The 19,526-nt window shown below is 39.0% G+C and overlaps 1 protein-coding gene across 1 annotated transcript in view; it reads right to left on the reverse strand.

Annotated features, from left to right (window-relative positions):
• Positions 1-981: 981 nt before the first annotated feature.
• The window catches only part of VPS50 (VPS50 subunit of EARP/GARPII complex), a 110,783-nt gene continuing 92,238 nt past the window's right edge, over positions 982-19,526 (reverse strand). The window contains exons 23-28 of the mRNA XM_024577154.4: positions 14,166-14,314; positions 13,060-13,156; positions 11,929-12,087; positions 8,961-9,082; positions 6,338-6,527; positions 982-3,776 (exon numbers count right to left, since the gene is read on the reverse strand). Of these exons, the coding sequence (XP_024432922.2) occupies positions 3,657-3,776; positions 6,338-6,527; positions 8,961-9,082; positions 11,929-12,087; positions 13,060-13,156; positions 14,166-14,314 (837 nt within the window). The 3' untranslated portion in view covers positions 982-3,656. The remainder of the gene's footprint in view (positions 3,777-6,337; positions 6,528-8,960; positions 9,083-11,928; positions 12,088-13,059; positions 13,157-14,165; positions 14,315-19,526) is intronic.

A 19,526-nucleotide genomic window follows, 5' to 3' on the forward strand; every position in this document is an offset into this window, starting at 1 on the left:
TTGAGATCAAGAACTGATCACCGAAGTAACTAACAAAAATGGTTCTTCATCAAAAACAGAAAACAAAACAAAAACGTGCTCAGTACGCTCTATCTTTAAAGTACAGAAATCCCAGAGGGAGACTAGTTATCCTTCTTCCCCAAGTTCCTGCCCCCAACATCCCTACCAAGTGAAAGAGAATATTTAGTTGCGGTTTTGTTTTCAACTTTTTAAAAAATGATGCAAGCATACTTAGCAATATTCACAGATGTGATCAAGCAAAGCATTACCAGAGCGAATGACCTACTTTCCTCTGTTCATTGTGAACAAGTGAAGAATTCTCATGTATGAAATCCGACGCAGTTTTGTCCTTGCGCGAGTTGGGCAGCTTACACTATTTCATATCTTTAAAAATTTGTGGGTGAGAAGAGTTGAGCATATATTTTTCATAAAAATAAAAAAATCTGTAAAAAGCTGTACGGGTCTTATATTTACAAAGTTTACATCAGACTCTTAATAATTCTCTTGTCATTGTCAAGAGTTAAATATAACATTTTGTTAACAACTAAGTCTGCATTAAAATTATTCCAAAGAATAAATATCAAATATAAATATTTCCCCCTGGAACAATTTGTTTTGCTGAGCACACCTTACATATCATCTCTAGGTCCAACTTTTCATTACAAAAGATAACTATGCTTTCAAAGTAAACTGAATTATAAGCCTGTTTTATGACTACATTCGAGTGAGTGGGTAATGAAAAGCTATTTAATCTAAAGTTTCACTTTAGCATTTAGCTAAATAAAAACTTTCAAAGGAAACTCTGCTTAAAGATGTGATAAGTACCATGTGGTCCTGGCTTCAAGAGAGATTCTACTACATTTTGAAAATTCAGCAGATGAGCTTCCTTGTCCAAATGGACTTATAAGATCTCTACAGGTTTTATATTAATAAACTGAAGCAAATTAGCTCACTCAAATCGTCCTGCATTATCTCCTTAGCATTGTTTAATGCACGACAATGTATGTGTGGCAATAATCATTCTCTCTCAGGGAATAATTTACCATGCTCTCCTATCACCCTAACATCTGAAATTCTGCAAGACACTTTCATATAAAATGTCAAAGTTAAGAAAAACTCAGAAACGAAAAGAAATTTTTTTGTAACAGTAAAGTTTTGAAACATGTATAATTCCATTTACATTTTCAAGCTTTTCAATTCTATTTATCTTAAAATCAGTTTCACAAAATGTTATATGGTCATAATTCAATATAACTTCATAATCTGCTATTAGGTAATTTCATGATTCTAATCTCCTGTTATTGTTTTGATTTTTTTCTCATACTTATGGAGCTACCTTTTAATGCACAAAATAATTTTTTCAAAAAGCAGAAATAAGATGTCATTTTTATTTTGAAGATGAAGAAAGCAAAGTGTGGGTAAGTTAAAAGGTTTGACTATTGCCCTGGCTGGTGTGGCTCAGTGGATTGAGCATCAGCCTGTGAACCAAAAGGTTGCCGGTTTGATTCCCAGTCAGGGAACATGCCTGTGCTGTGGGCCAGGTCACCAGTTGGGGGCATACGAGAGGCAACAGATCCATGTATTTCTCAGGCACTGATGGTTCTCTCCCTCCTTTCCCCTCTCTCTAAATATCTTTAAAAATAATTTTTAAAAAAGGCGCTGGCTGGTGTGGCTCAGCCTGGCCTGCAAACCCTTCACTGGTTCAATTCCCAGTCAGAGCATATGACTGGGTTGCGGGCCAGGTCCCCAGTGGGGGTGGGGCGGGGGGAGGTGCACAAGAGGCAACCACACACTGATGTTTCTCTCCTTCTTGCTCTCTTTCCCTTCCCCTCTCTCTAAAAATAAATAAAATCTTTTAAAAAATTTAAAAAGGTCTGACTAGTGATTCCTATCACCCTGGAAAACATCCTACCTTCCTTGTAGGATGATGTAGAGTAAACTAAAGTTAAAAATTAAGGGAAGCAACTATAAAATCCATGTAAAAAAGAAGAAATAAGCACTTCCTAATCAACTGAGAAATAAACAAGACTGATTAGCTCTTTATGTGTTGGCTGAACATGGCATTTAAACACCAGGACCGAGCTTCTCTCAAGTCTGTTCTCTTCAAGTGGCTGAATACAGACAACTGCTACCTTCCAAGTTCACAGTCTAGTCCACACACAGACACCCTCTACTGTGCTGGTTTTGGGCATCTGCTGGGGCTGAGGGACGGCGATGGCAATCATCTCCCGGTCGTCTCCGTGCTGGGCCACCCTTTGCCCACCGTGTCCACATCTCAGCTCCCAGAAGACTCACAGGAGATGCTTCAGGATTCAGTGAGCTACTGATGCTACAGGTCACGTCCAGTAATCCTGGACCAACGCCACACAAGCTTAGACGTCTTCTACTCTCCAGTCAGAAAGAACATGCAAAATATTCCTTATCAAACAGTTGGCATGGGAAATGGATTTTTATGTCACATACAGGGTGGTGCAAAAGCAGGTTTACAATAGTTCATATGGAAAATAACATACAATAATTAGTAAACAACAACAAAGGATAAACTCCATTTCACATACTTACAATGGTAAATCTACTTTTACCAACCCCTGTATGTTGGTAGAAAATCCCTGACTCCAAAGCCAAGTTTAGAGGAACAATACACAGTTCTGAGTTCCAAAGACTATCACTGGCTAACTTCACATCGTTACACTTGTCATACAAAGCAGGTATTTAAGAAAGGCGAACCAATGACCCTATAGTCACGCTTCACTAACAGGCAGTTCTTCCCATGAGCCAGCTAAGACAGGTGTTGCTGTTCTAAGACAAAGGTGGAATTGAAAGAACAAAGCTTGTATCAAAAATGTCCCGTATTTTTTAAAAAAAACCCACAATCACTATTCTGCGTGCTCTTCGGGCACTGAAAAGGTACATTGTGAAATCCCTTTTTACCATTGGTTTCAGGATATAAGATGACTATTAGAACATGTAAAGAAAATTCCATTGTACTTTCATGAAATCTGGCTGCTGTGGAAAAGTATCAAAATACAGTGTCACGCAGGCCAGTCATGTTGGAGTATAGCATTTATTAAATGTTATCATTTGTGATCACTGTATTATAACCAAATGAAACCTGGCAAATTTCCACATTTGAAAACACAGAAAATGTACTGATTTTTCAACTATTTGCTTACATGTACTTCTCAATTCTCATGCAGTGTTCATAATCAGAAGGTACTGTACATTAACCCTCTAATATTATAATAATAATAATATTATTAAGAACCAAGTCAGAGGGTAGAAAAATGTCAACATAAATTCATTCTCCAAAAACTGCCTATGAATATATTGTCACAGTTCCCTGCAATGGTATACTTCCAGTCCATTCTTCAGTAAAATGTGCAATAGTAATCATGTAACAATAGTTAGAACAAGGCAATAGTATCTTTTCAGGAAAGGAACACAACAAATGAGACTCAAAGTTGAGGAGGAGAGACCAGAGCACAGAGAAGTCATTTCAGAACACCACACAAACTCCAGCGGTTCCCACCTGCCAGGTGGGGGGCATGCACGAAGTGTCCTCAGCAGACAGTTGTCAGGGGGGCATGAAGAATTGGTCTCCACGTCACGTATGCTGAGAGAAGACCAGTGGCGTTGAGGAAGAACAACTGTGTTCATTATCTTTTGGGTCTGTCTATATCATCTATAGCTGCTAGAAGTCTCTGTCTTGCTTTTTTATTAATATGGGATCCCAGGCAAACATTTACCAGATTGGTCAGCTGCTTCGTTGAATACTCCTGCTCAAAAAAGAGAAGACCCAAACTCAGTACACCGCCAGACATGTATCAGATCACCACAATGGAAGGACGGACAGGCGTTCAGTCCCAGCAGACAGTTACGCAGAGCTACAAACCAGGGACAAGCCGTGGACATTACAGTGGTGACATGGAAGACACACTGCTTACTGAGCTGTGATAACAGGGAATAAGGGGGCATACATTTGCAATGGGAAGGACTAGAATCTTCTTAACATGGCAGATAATCTGACATGCCTATGCTTTTGGTTATGTTTAAGATCATACACTTTATACTTATTTCTGTGACAGTCTTTGTTATTATCAGTATACACTGGCATTTCAAATTTTAAAATGCCACTGACGTAAGTATTTTCCAACACTTGACACTGTGCAAACATTGTATATAAAAGACACAAATCTCCAATCACAGAACCACTACTCTTCTCAGATACAATAAATGAAGAAGGTAACAAAGATCAAAAAACTACTGGTTTTTGAACTCTCATATTTTCATTGGTAGCTAGTAAGTAAAATTAAGACTGTAAGTACTTTCTATGTACAAATCTACTTGGTTTCTGAATTTCAGATAATGGGGTTGCTAGGATGAGAAAGAACAGGGACCCGACAGAACATTTTGCATATTGATGTGGTTCTGGAGGCTGAACATCACGAGTTCAAACACGGAGAGAGGGTTGTGGTGATCACCTAACAAGAAAAGAACACGTCTGTACTGGATGTAACCACTAAAGATAGTGCAATTTCAAAATGTAAGAAAGAGTTCATTGTAAAAGCTCAGCAAACTACTCAGGTTGTGTACCTGACCTCTGAGAGCACCTGTCAATACCAGGTGGATGCTCTTAAGTAACCAGCCAGCACAGAACGAGTACAACGGTCACCCCGTACCAGACTAGACACTATGGAACTGGAGTTCCCTTTAAGACAGGACAGTTCCCTTGCTGGGAAATTTTCACTGAGTTAAAGCTCTTCCAAAATACCAAACTAAAAATTTTAGTCCACTGCACTAAAAGAGGAAAACATCAAATAATGGATATCTAAGAGCTGATGCTTTTGCTCCTCAGCTCCTTGAAACCTTTCCCCAAACTCCTTCCTCAGTACCAACCCCGAAGTAATTACAACTCATTTTGCTAAATGGATCTTGACAACATTCAGCAGTCCACCTGCACCTGGTTGAGCATTCTGGTTCTCAAAGGTCGGAGGTCAGTGGGACTAAAGTGCTGGCACATTTCTCAATTCTGAAATCACTGAAAATAGCATTATACTAAGTGAAATAAGCCAGGCAGTGAAAGACAAATACCATATGATCTCACTTTTAAGTGGAACCTAATCAACTAAACAAATACGCAAGCAAAATATAACCAGAAACACTAATATTAAGAACAATCTGACAGTAACCAGAGGAGAGGTGGGAGGGGATAATGGGGGGGGGGAGCGGGAAAGGGTTTTCAGGAACAACTATACAGGACACATGGACAAAACCAAGGAGGGGGTAGAATTAGGGGAGGGAAGTGGGGATGGCTAGGGAGCGGGGGACTGGTGGGGGGGTAAATGCAGACAACTGTACTTGAACAACAATAAGATAATTAAAAAAGAAAAAAGAAAATAGCATGTACATTTCCACTTTGCTCTGAGAGATCAGAAACTGACCTACAAGTGGGCATATGTATTGTACAAAAGACTCAGGCTAATAGTCCAGGCTAACAGTCATTTCATTTTTCTAAAATGTTGAAACCAGAAAAGATGAGCCTGATAAATAAAAGTAATTCCTTTTGTCTGTACCCAGTCAAATAAAATAAAAATTTACATAGCCTTTACTGATGATGTTTATAGCATAAATAAATGTGAATTCTAGTTACTGAAGAAATAAGATGTGGCAAAATTGTAACACCTCCCACACTTTCATTAAATTTGTGTTCACATACTGTCTATCTAGAGAAATGCTACAACAATCATACAGAAAAGTTCCCCATATTAATGCTCTAGTGATGTATGATTTGAACTGTATTAAAACTTCATCTTAAATAACGCTTAACAAATTATATTTTTCTCTACTTATCTACAGGGTCCAGCAGAAGTAAGGCCTGCATGAGTGTGGCTGGTAGGATAATAATATGGGTAGAATCATGTATAGTTTTAATTTGAAAATTCCACCTACAATGTCACATGGTGTGCTTGAGTGTAATACTGTTATGTTACAGACTTACATGCTCATGATCTTGTAATAAAAAAGGAGCATTATTTGTGCTGGACCCTGATTATATCTGCAACCGCTGCAGGATAAATATAGCTAACGTTCAGACTCGGGCTATCTTCCCAGATAATTACTGTTAACAGCTCATGGAGATCTCACAAGATTTCATTAGGCAAAGGGCACTGCATGGACACTGTGTGAATCCGGTAAAGACACGGTCTAAGTAGCTCATGCTAAAAAAGCAAGCGTTTCTTTATACTGAACCCTCATGATTTTGAATTATGAAATACACCAGACAAAAACAGAACAAAGGAAAAGGAAAAAACTTAATTAACGCCCTTCCAGCTCTCACCCTGTGCTCTTTGATCCAGCGCTCCATGTCATTCTCAGTTAGGTAGTAGGCTTTAATATAGGTTTCCACAAATTCTTTATCAGGAATGGGTCTAATATCTGTTAGCTTTTCAAGTTTCATTAAAAACTGTTGAAAATCCAATTGCATCAAGGCACGACCCTCATTACTACACTTCTTGACATTGGCATATCTAAGATACACAATAATAAAAAAAACATAAATGATGGAATGGTTAGAAAAAGAAATCTTTAGGTACTTAAACTTTTCTCTAATCTAAAACTGGACAAATTCACCATTTACAGGGGAAAATGCACATGAGCCTTGAATCAGGCCCTGTCACTCAGCAGTCATTTTATCTATCTGGGCCTCAGTTTCCTCACTTACAAAGCTAAGAGAACTAAACAACTTCTGAGGTTCTTTGCTGTTTTCCATGCTCAGTTAACATAATCACCTGAGCCCTGGCTGAGTGACTTGGTTGGCTGGGGCATTGTCCCATGCACCAAAAGGTTGCAGGTTCAATTCCCAGTCAGGACACACACCGAGATTGTGGGTTGGATCCCCAGGTTGGGATGCACATGGAAGGCAACTGATCTGATGTTTCTCTCTCACATCGATGCCCACCCCCCTGTTTAAATCTATAAACATATCCTCAGGTGAGGATGAGAAAAGATAATAATAATATAATCACCTACAAGAAAGTTAAACTGGTATTCCAGTTAATCTGGCTGCCAAGAATTATTTCTAAAACTAAGCTATAAATACTCCTACATAATCTTAGTTTCATAAAACTGCTCAACAATGTAACTACTTGATACAGAAAAAACATGAAATAATTCTCCCATGAATATTAATCAAACCTTAAAAATGTGTGAGCATATAAGTACAGAAAGTGTACACATATATCTGACAATGAAACACTTAATAGACTTATTCTGACACCACACATTACTGAGAAACTGTGTGTTCTAAGGTTGAACAGTAATAAGAATGAATGTATTAGTTGTCACATACATTTTATTACTCATCAGTGTCTCATTCTTTCAATCATACAAAACACAAAGATTCCAACCCTAAGGAATAAGATACTTCCCCTAAGGAAAGTTTCAAAAAGATTAAACTTACACTACTAAAGTGACCAGATGATTTTTTAAAAATAAAAGTGAAAAAATTAAGTGTTTATATAGAAATATAACATTTATTATTCAGTTTTCTACTTTATTAAACACATTTATTAAAAATACTTTTTGCCCTGGCTCAGTTGGTTGGAGCATCACCCCATAGGCCAAAGGGTTGTGGGTTTGACCCCCGGCCAGGGCACATACCCTAGGCTGCGGGGTCAAGCCCCAGTCGGGGAGTGTACGGGATCGGTGTTTCAGTGTTTCTATCTCACATCAATGTCTCTCTCTCTGTCTTCCTCTCTCTTCAAAAAAAAAAAAAAAGTCATCCTCAGGTGAGGATCTAAACAACAGTAATAAATAAGGTTTAAAAAAAAAAACATTCCAATCAGGATTGTTGACACGGAGCCATCTGTGACTTCTAGCACTGCTGGCTTCAAGCCAGAGTGCCTGACTGTTGTCAGCTTGTCACTGTCACCTTCTCACTTCCTAATGCATTTTCTTTTTTGTGACTGATAAGAACGGAAGAGAAATCAGATAAATAGTGTGTGAAAATCCAATTGATTTATAATTCCAGATCACTCTGATGGGCTCTGACAGAGCGGTTTGCTGTAAGGGATACTTCGAATGTATTACTGACTCCTGTTTGTGTTCTAGATGTTATGGGCAGAGGAAGCACAGTCTCTGAGTAGGTAGAAAATTACTATTGATAGACCTTCAAAATCAACATATGAAAGAGTTATACAGTTTACTATGGCATAGTAATGATATTATTAACAGTGGTATAGCGGCTTTGAGGACTGACTTTGCCATCAGAGAATCAGGAGTTCATAAGCCTTCCCTGTATTTAAAGCCTGTGAACTTGTCAGGGGCATCACTCTGTAAATTATGCAAATGTCCCACCACTAGGCTGCACACCTGAAACGAATACAATATTGACTGTCAACTGTAACTGAAAAAAATAAAATAAAATGGGAATACTCTCAATAAATAAATTAATTAAAAAAAAAAAAACTGTAAACTTGGACAAGTTATTTAACCTGTTTAAGCGTGAACTTTGAGGCCAGGTACCCTCACTGACGTAACAGAGAGAATAATAGTACTATCAAAGTGAGTGTGTGTTAGGATTTCATAATCTAATCCTGTAAGTCCCTGGTTCAGTAAATGACATAGTGCTCAGTGTCATGAATAGTTGTCATCATCATCATAATTATATTATCAGATAACGACAGTAACTACTAGTTAACTTTCAGAGAACCATCAGCTGCTGCATCCCTCACTCTCCGATGAGCTGGTTCTAGGTCACCAGCAAGAAAAGAAAGCACGGACAGAGGTGGCACAGGAAGGCTAACTGTATTGCAAAGTCTAACCTAAATTACTGTGGAATTACCCTCTATTTATCACTATCTCCACCTTCTCTCTCCACCTGTTAGTGAGAACATGTCATGTTATTCATATATTATGATTTATCACTGAGGAATCAGATAATGCTTTCACAAAACACTTACCCTTCCACAATAGTTCTATTAGCCAGTCGTATACAATGTTCCCAAAGTATATTAGACACAGGCAAGGGTATCCGAACTCTCTTAGAAACTTCATTTAACCTCCTGTTAAACTGCTCAAATTCCTAAGAAGACAAAAGTCATGGCTGTGTGTGAATATAATTATAATGCCACAATGCTTTCCATCTTAGTGGCAAAAAAAAAAAAAAAATTTAAAGAGACTCAGAATCAAACCAAACAAAAAGAGATAATGCCAAATTTATTCAACTTGATATACTTTTAAAAAAACTCCTTATTGTTTAAGTTATGCTGTAATACAGAGTAGGTACATACAGTTCATCTCAAGGAACTGTCATCAACTGATCAAACGATGCTAACGACGTTCAAGTGTCTTACGTCTCATATTTTTCTGGGACTGTTACAGTTAATGGATTAAAGGACCTGAACAATCTGTTTCTAAACTATCTTCAAGAGACCCAGTTTTTAAAAAATGTTTTAATGAGCTTCCAATTCAGAGTGAACTATTTATAATTTGTGGCTATATTTCTTAGAGAGCAATCTGATAAGTTATTCTCTTTCCTACATATTTTTTCAAAGTAAATAATTATTATATAGTAACTGATTTGAAAGTCATAATAGCTGCAAATTTTTAGTAAGATGGACAAAATAAAACAAAATATTTTCCATTACCTACAGAAAACTGAACTTTTTTATTACTTATAAGCAACTTTTATGATCCTACTTTACTAAAAATAAAAATATATGTAACTAATTTAGATAATTCAAATTACATAAAATCGGCAGGTGGCTCACCCCTCAATAAATGTACTAGTATTTCTCGTTCCTTTGGACTATTGGCATCTAAATACAATCATTTACAAAAGTAAATGCTGTTGATCCTTCCTTGACAATGTATTTCAAAATTTAAGAAGGCTTAAAATGACACTTTTTTCCTTCCGTGTCCTCTACAGAGAAGGCGCACAGCGCTTGACAAGTCAAGACTCACAGGCACTCTAATAACACACAGGAAGAAAAACTAATTTGAGCATCACCAGTCAAGCCACCACATAATCATTTTCGTGTTATCCTTAGCTACTTAATTACAATTTTTTGATTATTTATTTTTGACAGTTAATTGCTTTTACTTATTCATGAAAAAGAAGTGCATCTTCAATCCACTAAACTGACTTTTGAAGATAAAAGCTAAACAAGTAACTGCCCCTCAGCTTCACTGCATGCCTCCGGTGCAGGGGAGTATTTGCTGCTGTGTGTATGTGTCACTACAGGAAACTCTGCTTCGGGTGTCACGAGTTTTCATTAATGCTTTAAAGATAAAAGTATATGCTTACTACATAAAACGTCATTCTATTCACTGCTGAATTCATGTGCAAGAATGCTTGTTGTTACATGACTAATAAAACCAATTCATTTTACTTAGGGTTCTTTTGAGGCAACAATGCATAGTGCTTTTTACCTACTGGTTTGAACTTGGAAAAGTAATAGAACAAAACTTATCGTGAAAGTTTATCAAAAGTTTTAAGCTGCTAAAAACTGGATTTAGGTTAATCATCTGAAGAGCATCGGTTCTGCCTTATAACGTTCTTTCTTAGAATACAGTATTAATGATTGTTGGAATTAAGAATAACTGAAGCAAGTAGCCTCCTCTGGCATGAATAGTCACTGAGTGCCGAAGTCTCCTTTTCTCTTGTACCCCTGAGTACCATGGTAGCATGTCATAAAAAATACAATCAACTTTTCAAAAACAGAACTGTCCAGAAAAGAGAGTGTGATTATTTGTAAATTACATTTATCTTTTACATTCCAAATTAAAATTCCCACCTGAAGTCCCCTGGGTGCTCCAGAAATCAGAGGTCTTCCAGGGTGGCAATTACAGAGCGTTCTTGTTGCCGCTCGTCCCTCAGATCTCCCAATAGCCCCTAGATGCTGGCTGCTACCTGGTCTCGGCACCCTTACATCCTTGAGTCGGGGACAGACGCCCACACCCCATCCCGGCGCTGGGAAAGGGGCCCTATGCTGCCGGGAGCTGGCGCACGGGGTGAGCCCCACTGCTCTCTCTGTTTGCTCTCTGGCTTTGTTTGCTGGTCCCCAAGTGTCCCGGGCTGTTATTCTTTGCCTTGGAAGCAGGCAAAATGTTGGTGTAAAGTCAGGAGCCTAAGAAGGGCCAATTTTATTTTCATTGACAAAAATGAAAACCAGAATTTTTCTGAAAGCTGCTTTTCATTTTCTCAGATGCTCTTTCCTCACCTCAGACACCCACATAGCTCATTTCCTCACTTCCCTCAGGCCTCTCCTCAGTTCTCACGTTGCCAGAGTCCTCTGAGCACAAGTAACCACATGATATTCCTCCTCCGCTCACGCCCTGCCATCTTCTGTCCCTCTTCTGGCAATTTAGTTTTGCAGGGCACACAAGTTCCTTAACTCACGACTACACTGCCAGCACCTGGGTCAGCGCTGGGACGTGTCAGGCTACCTATAAACATCTCGTGAGCCATAGGTCTTCAAAAAGTGACTACAGTTCTTTTCAGAAAAACTGATAAACGTAAATCATTAAATGCAAAGGTAATGTCATTTCCGGAAAAAACAACTGAGAACAATCAGGTGTATGGTATGGGCCCTTGCTAGTGAACAGACACAACTGCGGAACTATCCTCTTGTCCTGACACCACGGCACCTGACATTACATAGTATGACGGTCAGCCAAGGCATGCCCCTCAAACTCCAACTCAAAGTGAAAAATCAGTGGGCAAAACAAAAAGCTACAAAGTATTCTTGAGTCTAAAAGAACACAATCTGGAAAGTAAGTATAGTCCAACGCAGGGACTTCGATCTCACCACGCTAACAACGTGGTAGTACTGTAGCTACAACCTCACCACTTTACAGCCACTGCAACCGCAGAAGAGTTCTCTTAGTAGCAGCGTCTTCAACCAAGATGTTTCCCAGAGTACTTGCCTTTAGCAATGCATCCACATATATGTTGTGCTGCGACATAATTTCCTTTACATCCCATTTCACGTTTGCCATCAGGAGCAGCATTTGTTCGTAATCAATGGCTTTACCAGCTACAATCCAGTAAATTGGTTTGCGTAGTTCACTGGCAGTTGAGACTGTCTGAAATAAATTTCAGAGAAATAAAAAGGAATGTTTTCTAAAAGTATCAGGTTTATGAAGAATATTTTGCTCCTATTTCTAGTATATATGATACCTGAAAATAAAACTATTCATTTGCAGACTTATATTATGAAAATACTTTAATTCGAGGGCAAAAGTCTCACTCAAAACATAATTTTGAGACATTCAATAAACTTGAGGACACAGACACCGCAACTCTGAAGGAGCCACAGATTTTCTTGGAGACTAGCAAATGCTTCTCAAATCGTTTCACTTCTCTCCATTTCGGCCCCTACTCCCCCACCTCAGGGCTCCCTCGTCTCTTGACTGTATTTCTGTTAAGGGCCCTCAAGCCAGTCTCCAGGCCTCTAGGCTTGCCATCTAAAGCCCATTCTTCATGCTGCCTCCAAAGCACACCCTCTGAAACACACACCTGACCATGCCACTCACCTGGTTCAAATCCTCCCCCAGCTTCCCAGCACCCCTGGAATCAAGCCCAACTCCTGGCTGGGAGTAATGCTTATCCCTCTGCCAGCCCTCTGCCCTGCTCTCACAATCTGGCTTGTTCTCAGCCGCTCAGTGCACCATGCTCCCCCTCACCTGCAGCTCTCTGTAGAAGTCCTCCCTTAATTTGAATACACTCCCCACTCAGCTGGCTGGTCAATGGAATCATCACTTCCGCCAGACAAACCTTTCTAGACAGCCTGCTTCCAACCACACCCCCTCCCTCCTCCTGCCACTGCTGCTTTTCCCTTCTTATATTTTAAATAAATTGGCCTTCTCTCTCACTGCACTAAAAGTCTCAATAAGTATTTAATACAGGAATTCAGCAGTGAATAAACAAATAATCTACTCCAGCTCTCCTAGGACTTAAGAGACTGATCACTAGTTTAAAAATTGAAAACACCTAAATAATATGCGACAGTCTCATCCTGCCCAGTGAAATGACACACAAGACTGACCATCTCTGACCTGAGAATAAAACTGCTGGAGGAAGGGCTTTTTGACTGCAGGCATCACAGCATCCAGGTGTGGCTGAAGGAATTCAAACTGTTCGGCCAAGAATACCCTGAAGGGAACAAATAACCCACCTTGTAAACAAAGCATAGGATTTAGAGCCTGCCACTATTTTAGTATAAGCAATCTCTAAGATCTCTAAGCAAAAGCTTAACAATTAAAATTATTTTCCACCTTAGTGAACTATCTCTTGACCTGCTTATCCGCACAAAAATTAAAGCTGAGATTATCACTGAATTGTGAGTTTCAATGGAAGAAGGGTGGCTCCCAAATAGCTAATCAGGATATCGAGGTGTAGAACCTCGCTGCTTTGCAAGTTAAGATAGGAGCACAGGTAACACAGAAGATTGCAGAAAGATTTGCAAGGATTGCTTTTAAAGATCCTATTTAATTATATACAATAGGCCCATAAATTCACAAATTTAATATCTAACACTTTTCAGAAGTTGTCCAAGCATTCATAACATACAACAGACTGAACAGGCTGAGACACAGACATGAGCTGCAGGTCGGGAAGCTGGTGTGCAGGAGTAACAGCCATTCGGCTGCAAGACTGCCCGCGGCTGCACTGTTCCTCTATTTTTTGTTACCTACACGAAAACTCCTAAGTTATAATTGGCTACATATGATGAAGATGTTACATGCTTCAATTGTATTAAGAACTGGGGGATTTATAAAGGTCAGGAAATACTCCTGCTGATGGCAAGGGTCAACTATGTTTAACACTAAATTGACAATGTAACTACAATTTCTCCAGAATCACAACTCAATAGGAAAATAGAAAGTATAACACGATTTTTTAAAGTTTCACTTAAAGCAAGAATCATGTTGCTAAAGACTGAAACTTAGAAGATTTCCCTCCTTCCATTTATATAACTGAAAACCAACTATGCAGTTTTAAAAATCTACTGGTAAGCTATTTTAGGACCTACTTCTCAGAAATACGTAAGCAATATTTACAAGTGGAATTTGTATACAGCTAGAAGTCTAATTATGTAGTGCTTACTTTGACAACCTTTCTTAAATATTCAATGGCAAAGCAACCATTTCTCACAACTTACAAGGACTCTGTGGCTACCACTCTTTCCGCCAGCCCATACAAGGTGTCCCCAGATGTCAAAACCACTAGGTGACTGAGGTGTGGGCTCGGTACCTTCTCCTTTCTCTCTTCTGCTGCTGTGAGCGTGGCGGTAGGATCGGCTGAAACTTCCTGAAAACATAACACACATACATACACAGTCTGAAAAAGCAAATCTAACAGCAATAAACCATGTGATACACCAAACTGGAGCTGTAATTAACCCACGCTCGGGCATGCATTAGCTACATTTCATTTGGTCCCTGTTCTTTTGTTTCCCCTCTTACATATCCTAGCTACCAGAACTTCCCTTTCTATACAAAGTGAAAACAATCCAACTCTATCTGCTGCTGTCTGAGCATGACCTGAAGTGGCCGACACGAGGAACCTTCGTGACCTGGGAGATGCTTCACAGGGACCTCAGTGAGATGCCCTTCAAGAACTTGTAAACAAGGGAAAGGAGATTGCTTCTTGAGACCTAAGCTGGTAAATGCCAAAATTATGGTGTGATTAACCATTTCACACCCAAACCTAATCAAGGTAACTTTGGTATAATGGCAAGGACGCAGGGTTAGAACATAGTTATAACCTGCAACAGAACCAGCTGTACTGTGTCTGTCGGGGCAGATTATTGATGAGCGGGAAGCGGTTAATGGGAATAAGAGAAAGGGATGCCCCAAAAGCAGGGTGTGTTGAGCTTTAAAAGATCAAGGAAAATTAAAGCACAAAAATTAGACACATAAAAAAATCTAAAATGTAAATGTAGATTACTTTTTAAATCAATTACATAGTCACAAATCACTGATGATTTCCTTATGAATAAAAGAGACAGCAAATGCATTGAACTCTGGAGTATAACTTAGGTTTATAAATTTAGCAAAATGAAAATAAAACATTATAAAATCTTTCAAGTTAGAAAGTGGTTTTATTCTTCATGAGTTCTTTTCTGTACCCTATCTTCCTATGAGATACTGTCTCTTTTCAGTCCCTAATTACTCTTTAGTTGGTTGAGAGACAACTATCCTTTCTCTAGGGAGGATCAGGATAAGGGAACTATGCAAGTTAATCAATGTTACAGTTCCTTTATTTATTTCCTTTTACTAAAAAAGGAAAACATCACAAAACATCACCCCATTCCTGAAAAAAAAAATCACATATTGTTTGGTACCAACTGGTTGCTTGTGATACTGAATTCTGGTGGATGTTTACTTGTCGTTTTCCAGACTGGCCACCACGTCTCACTATCTCCTCCACTACTGACTCTTTGGTAGAAGCCACCTCACCTCTCAGTTATACATTACAGCCAAAGTAATTCTCCTTTAAATATTTAAGTCAGATCATGTCAATTCTGCTTAAAGCTCTTCAATGGCTTCCTGCCTTCCTTAAGAGTAAAATCCAAAGGCTCCACATGATCTAGGTTCTGGCTTCCTCTGTGGTTTCATCTATCATTACCATCTTGCTGACTTCCTTCCAATTACACCAGCCTCTTTGCTGTTGCTGGAAGAGGCCAATTATCATCCCACTTCAAGGTCTTTGCGTGTCCCCTCAACTAAAACATTCTTCCCCAAAATATCCCCTTCCTACTAGAAAATAAGCTGCATATGAGTAGGGAGCTTTGTCTTGTTCCCCCTCCCCATCCAAGCTGTATCCTGAACTCTCAGAAAGTGCCTGGCTTCTGTTCAATTAACAGGCACTAAATAAATGTTTGTAGAATAAATAAACTCCCATCCAGGTGGCTCACTTCCCTACTCTTCCTTCAGGGATCTACTTCCATGTCACTTTCTCAGAGAGGCCTTCTCTGATCGCCTAAACAAAATCACATGCTTTTCTCCCTTTTCTACCCTTCTTCCCTAGTTCTTCGTAACTCAACACAATCTAACATTAAATGAAATATTCATTTATTCTTCATCTGCCTCCTCCACTACAGGGACCACTGGTCTTCCACAAAGTATTTAGGAATTCAGTATGAACAACAAATGAACAAACGAGAAAAATAAACAAAAATTCATAGACACAGACATCAGTATGGTGGTTACCAGAGGCAGAGGGGGAGGAGGGGAGTAAAGAAGGTCAAATATGTGGTGACAGAAGAAGATCTGACTTTGGGGGGTGAGCACACAGTGCAACATACAGAGGATGTATCACAGAATCGTACACTTGAAACCTATATAATTTTATTAAGCAATGTCACCCAATAAAATTTAATTAAAAAAGAATAAAATGTGAAGGAGAAAAAAAAAATACAATAAAGATAGCTACCCAGCCCTGGCCAGTGTGGCTCAGGTGGCTGGGGCATTGTCCCATAAACCAAAAGGTCACAGGGTTGATGCCCGGTCACAGGGTTGATGCCCGGTCACAGCACATGCCTAGGTTGCAGGTTCGGCCCCCGCTGGGAGTATATGAGAGGCAAGCCATCGATATTTCTCTCTCTCTCTAAAATCAATAAGCATGTTCTCAGGTGACAATTAAAAAAAAAAGGACAGCTACCCAACTATTGTGCAACCCCTGAGTCTTGTCCATGCATTACAGAGCTCCTTGCCTTCTGTTTCCAACACCCCCCATACACTCTGTATTTGCTTAGTTCAAGGTTGTGAATATCCATCTCAGAAGAAGTCAAAGAACAGTGAGGAGAACTAAAACTCTGAAACACAAACGACTAATAACGGAATTGGGAAGGCTAGGACAAATGGCTACTAGGCTAGCCAAAGTGGCCCCAGTGGGGTAAAAATGGGAGTAACAGGAGACAGTCCCAGCAAGAAAGATTTGGCTGCATCCTAACAAAGCACAAGCGGCCAGGCAGAAGTGTAAGCAGGAAGGGTTGCTGCGGGTGGTTATGAGTTCCCAATGGAAGGAGAGGTTCAGTCAGAAGCTGACATCTACTCAGTATATACGAATACTGTATAGGTTTAATGAGCACCAATAAGCTTCCTTCTATGAAGCATTATGTTCTACAAGTACAACAAAGCCTCCTTTCAAGCATCGAACACGCACTCTTTTCAAATATTTTGTAATTAAACTAACAAAAACTGCCATGAACTTTCTGCCAATATTGCACAATCTCACACTCAAAATAGCCCCAGGATAACCATGAATACCATACATTTATAATAACAGAGTTACTCTGAGTTTCATTGTTTTACGACCAGGAATTACCCTATAGATAACATATTTATAAAACTAAAAGCTTCTTTGAATTTAGATACTAACTGGTTAATCTGGGATAGGAGAGGGAGATGGAACTGGAAGGTGATGAAGGCAGAGGGAGGCCATCGCATGTAGCCTGAGAGGAGTGCAGTTTATGTGTGGGTGTCCCCAACAAGCCAAAAGCACGGACCTAATATCTCCTCCCCTACCTGCAATTCAAATGCGCTGAGTCCCCTCTCTACTCACTCAGCTCTTTCTTGCAGAGACCACTGGACTTGTTGCCCCCATTTCAAAAGGTTTCCATTAGGATGCCTTCCTTTGTTCCCAGTTAACACTGGTATTTAGGCACAAAAATTATGGTAATTATCTGCTTAAAGGCTGAAGTGCAATGTTTACATCTAGGGAAATAATGCTGGAAGAGAGCAAGAGTCACACGAATGTCAAGCTGATGTAGGTAAATGGTATGTGCTTACAGCTCACTTAGATGGATCAGTGTTTTAGTTACACCAGTAAAATCAGGGAAGGATATAAAACCTTTTGAAGACATTGAGAAATAAAATCTTAGTCAAACTTTATTCTCAAGTGAATATCATATTTTTTTAGCCTTTCCTACCACCAATTATTACTACTAAGATAATTCATATTTATGAACTTTTATGGACCAATTTAAAATATATGTTATTATCAAAGATTTAAAGTTGGCCAAAAGTCTTAAGCAAACACTTAGCATCACCAAGCGGATAGTGAAAAGTCACATTTCTGGTGCCATTATCACCTATACCTGCTCCTTTCCTACCCTTCCCCTCTCAGACCCTTTTTCTTAGACTTACTTGCTGTGTCAAACAAATTTTCTTAGTTTCCTTGACTTCATATGATAAACAATTTTAGGTGGCATCTTAAGAACATAATGATTCTATTTGCTTTTTACAGCTAAGCAAAACTTAGAAAATATGGAGAAAATAAAATAACAAAACATACTGTTAAAATTTTGACTAACACTATGAGAAATAAAAGGAAAAATACTACTTCAACCTAGTTGTTCCAAATTGGTTAGGCTATATATTAATAGCAAACAAATGTACTCAATAACGAGAAATCAATTAACGTTCTCTGCCAATCTTAATGCAAATGAACACAATGAAGAAAAAGAATACACCAGCTTACCAAAACCTGACATCAAGGTCTAGTATATGACTAATATATTTTCTAAAATAATAAACCAATGCTTATCAGTATGAGTAACAATTTAACATGTAAAACACTGAAAACTAATGGAAAATTTCAGGACAACTTCTAATATATTGCTGTAGAGGCTTATCCTCCAAAGGAGTAAGGACCATGGAGAGGGTCAAAGGTCAGCACACCTCACAAGCCAGAATCGCTGCACAGCCTTCTGAGCCTAAGCGCTGTCTTTAAGAGATGGGAAGAATACGGATGTAAAGAAGAGATACCTTTAAGAGACAAGCTACCAAAGAGAAAAACAGACATATTTACTTGGGAATGGAGGTGTAGCTGCTTTTTACAAAGACATTTCTAAATCTAGCTATTACACAATGGTATTCAGGAGAAAGCTTATCCAATGAACACAGAACTGGTCAGACAGATACTACGGACACCCTGTTAACAGCATACGGGTGGCAGCTCATCTCAAAGAGCCCCTGGTGTGGTCCATTATTTACCAGATCATGCTATTTTACTATACTTCAGATGACAAAATCTGAGGCATTACATCCACGCCTTAAGGGTCAAATCTGGACCTGTGGTTTGACCACCAGAAGCTAGTTAACCAGCAGAGATGACAGTGACATCAGAGTGACTGACTCTAGGGATAAATTACAGCCCGTCAACCTGGACGCACTGAGTGAGAAACAAGAAAAACTTTAGCAACAGAGGAAGATGCAATGATAAAGGTTATACAAAGTATCAAACAAGATAAGCAAAATCAAAACACAGTTTAACTGCCAGTGAGGATGAAAGCCAAAAGACTTTCAAGAAAAAAAAAAAAGAGAGATGGCTGGGTCAAAGGAGCTTTGGACTCTGAAAATGAAGATCAGGATTAAATGGGTAAGGCCAAGGAAATAAACCACGTTAAGCCAGGAGAAACAAAACTCACAGTTTGGAGTTTATTTCTTTATACTACAAAAATTTACTGAAGAAATGCTGTGTGCCCAAGTGCTACAAATACACACACACACACACA

The sequence above is a fragment of the Desmodus rotundus genome, chromosome 6, assembly GCF_022682495.2.
Source record: "Desmodus rotundus isolate HL8 chromosome 6, HLdesRot8A.1, whole genome shotgun sequence".
Lineage (NCBI taxonomy): Eukaryota > Metazoa > Chordata > Mammalia > Chiroptera > Phyllostomidae > Desmodus > Desmodus rotundus.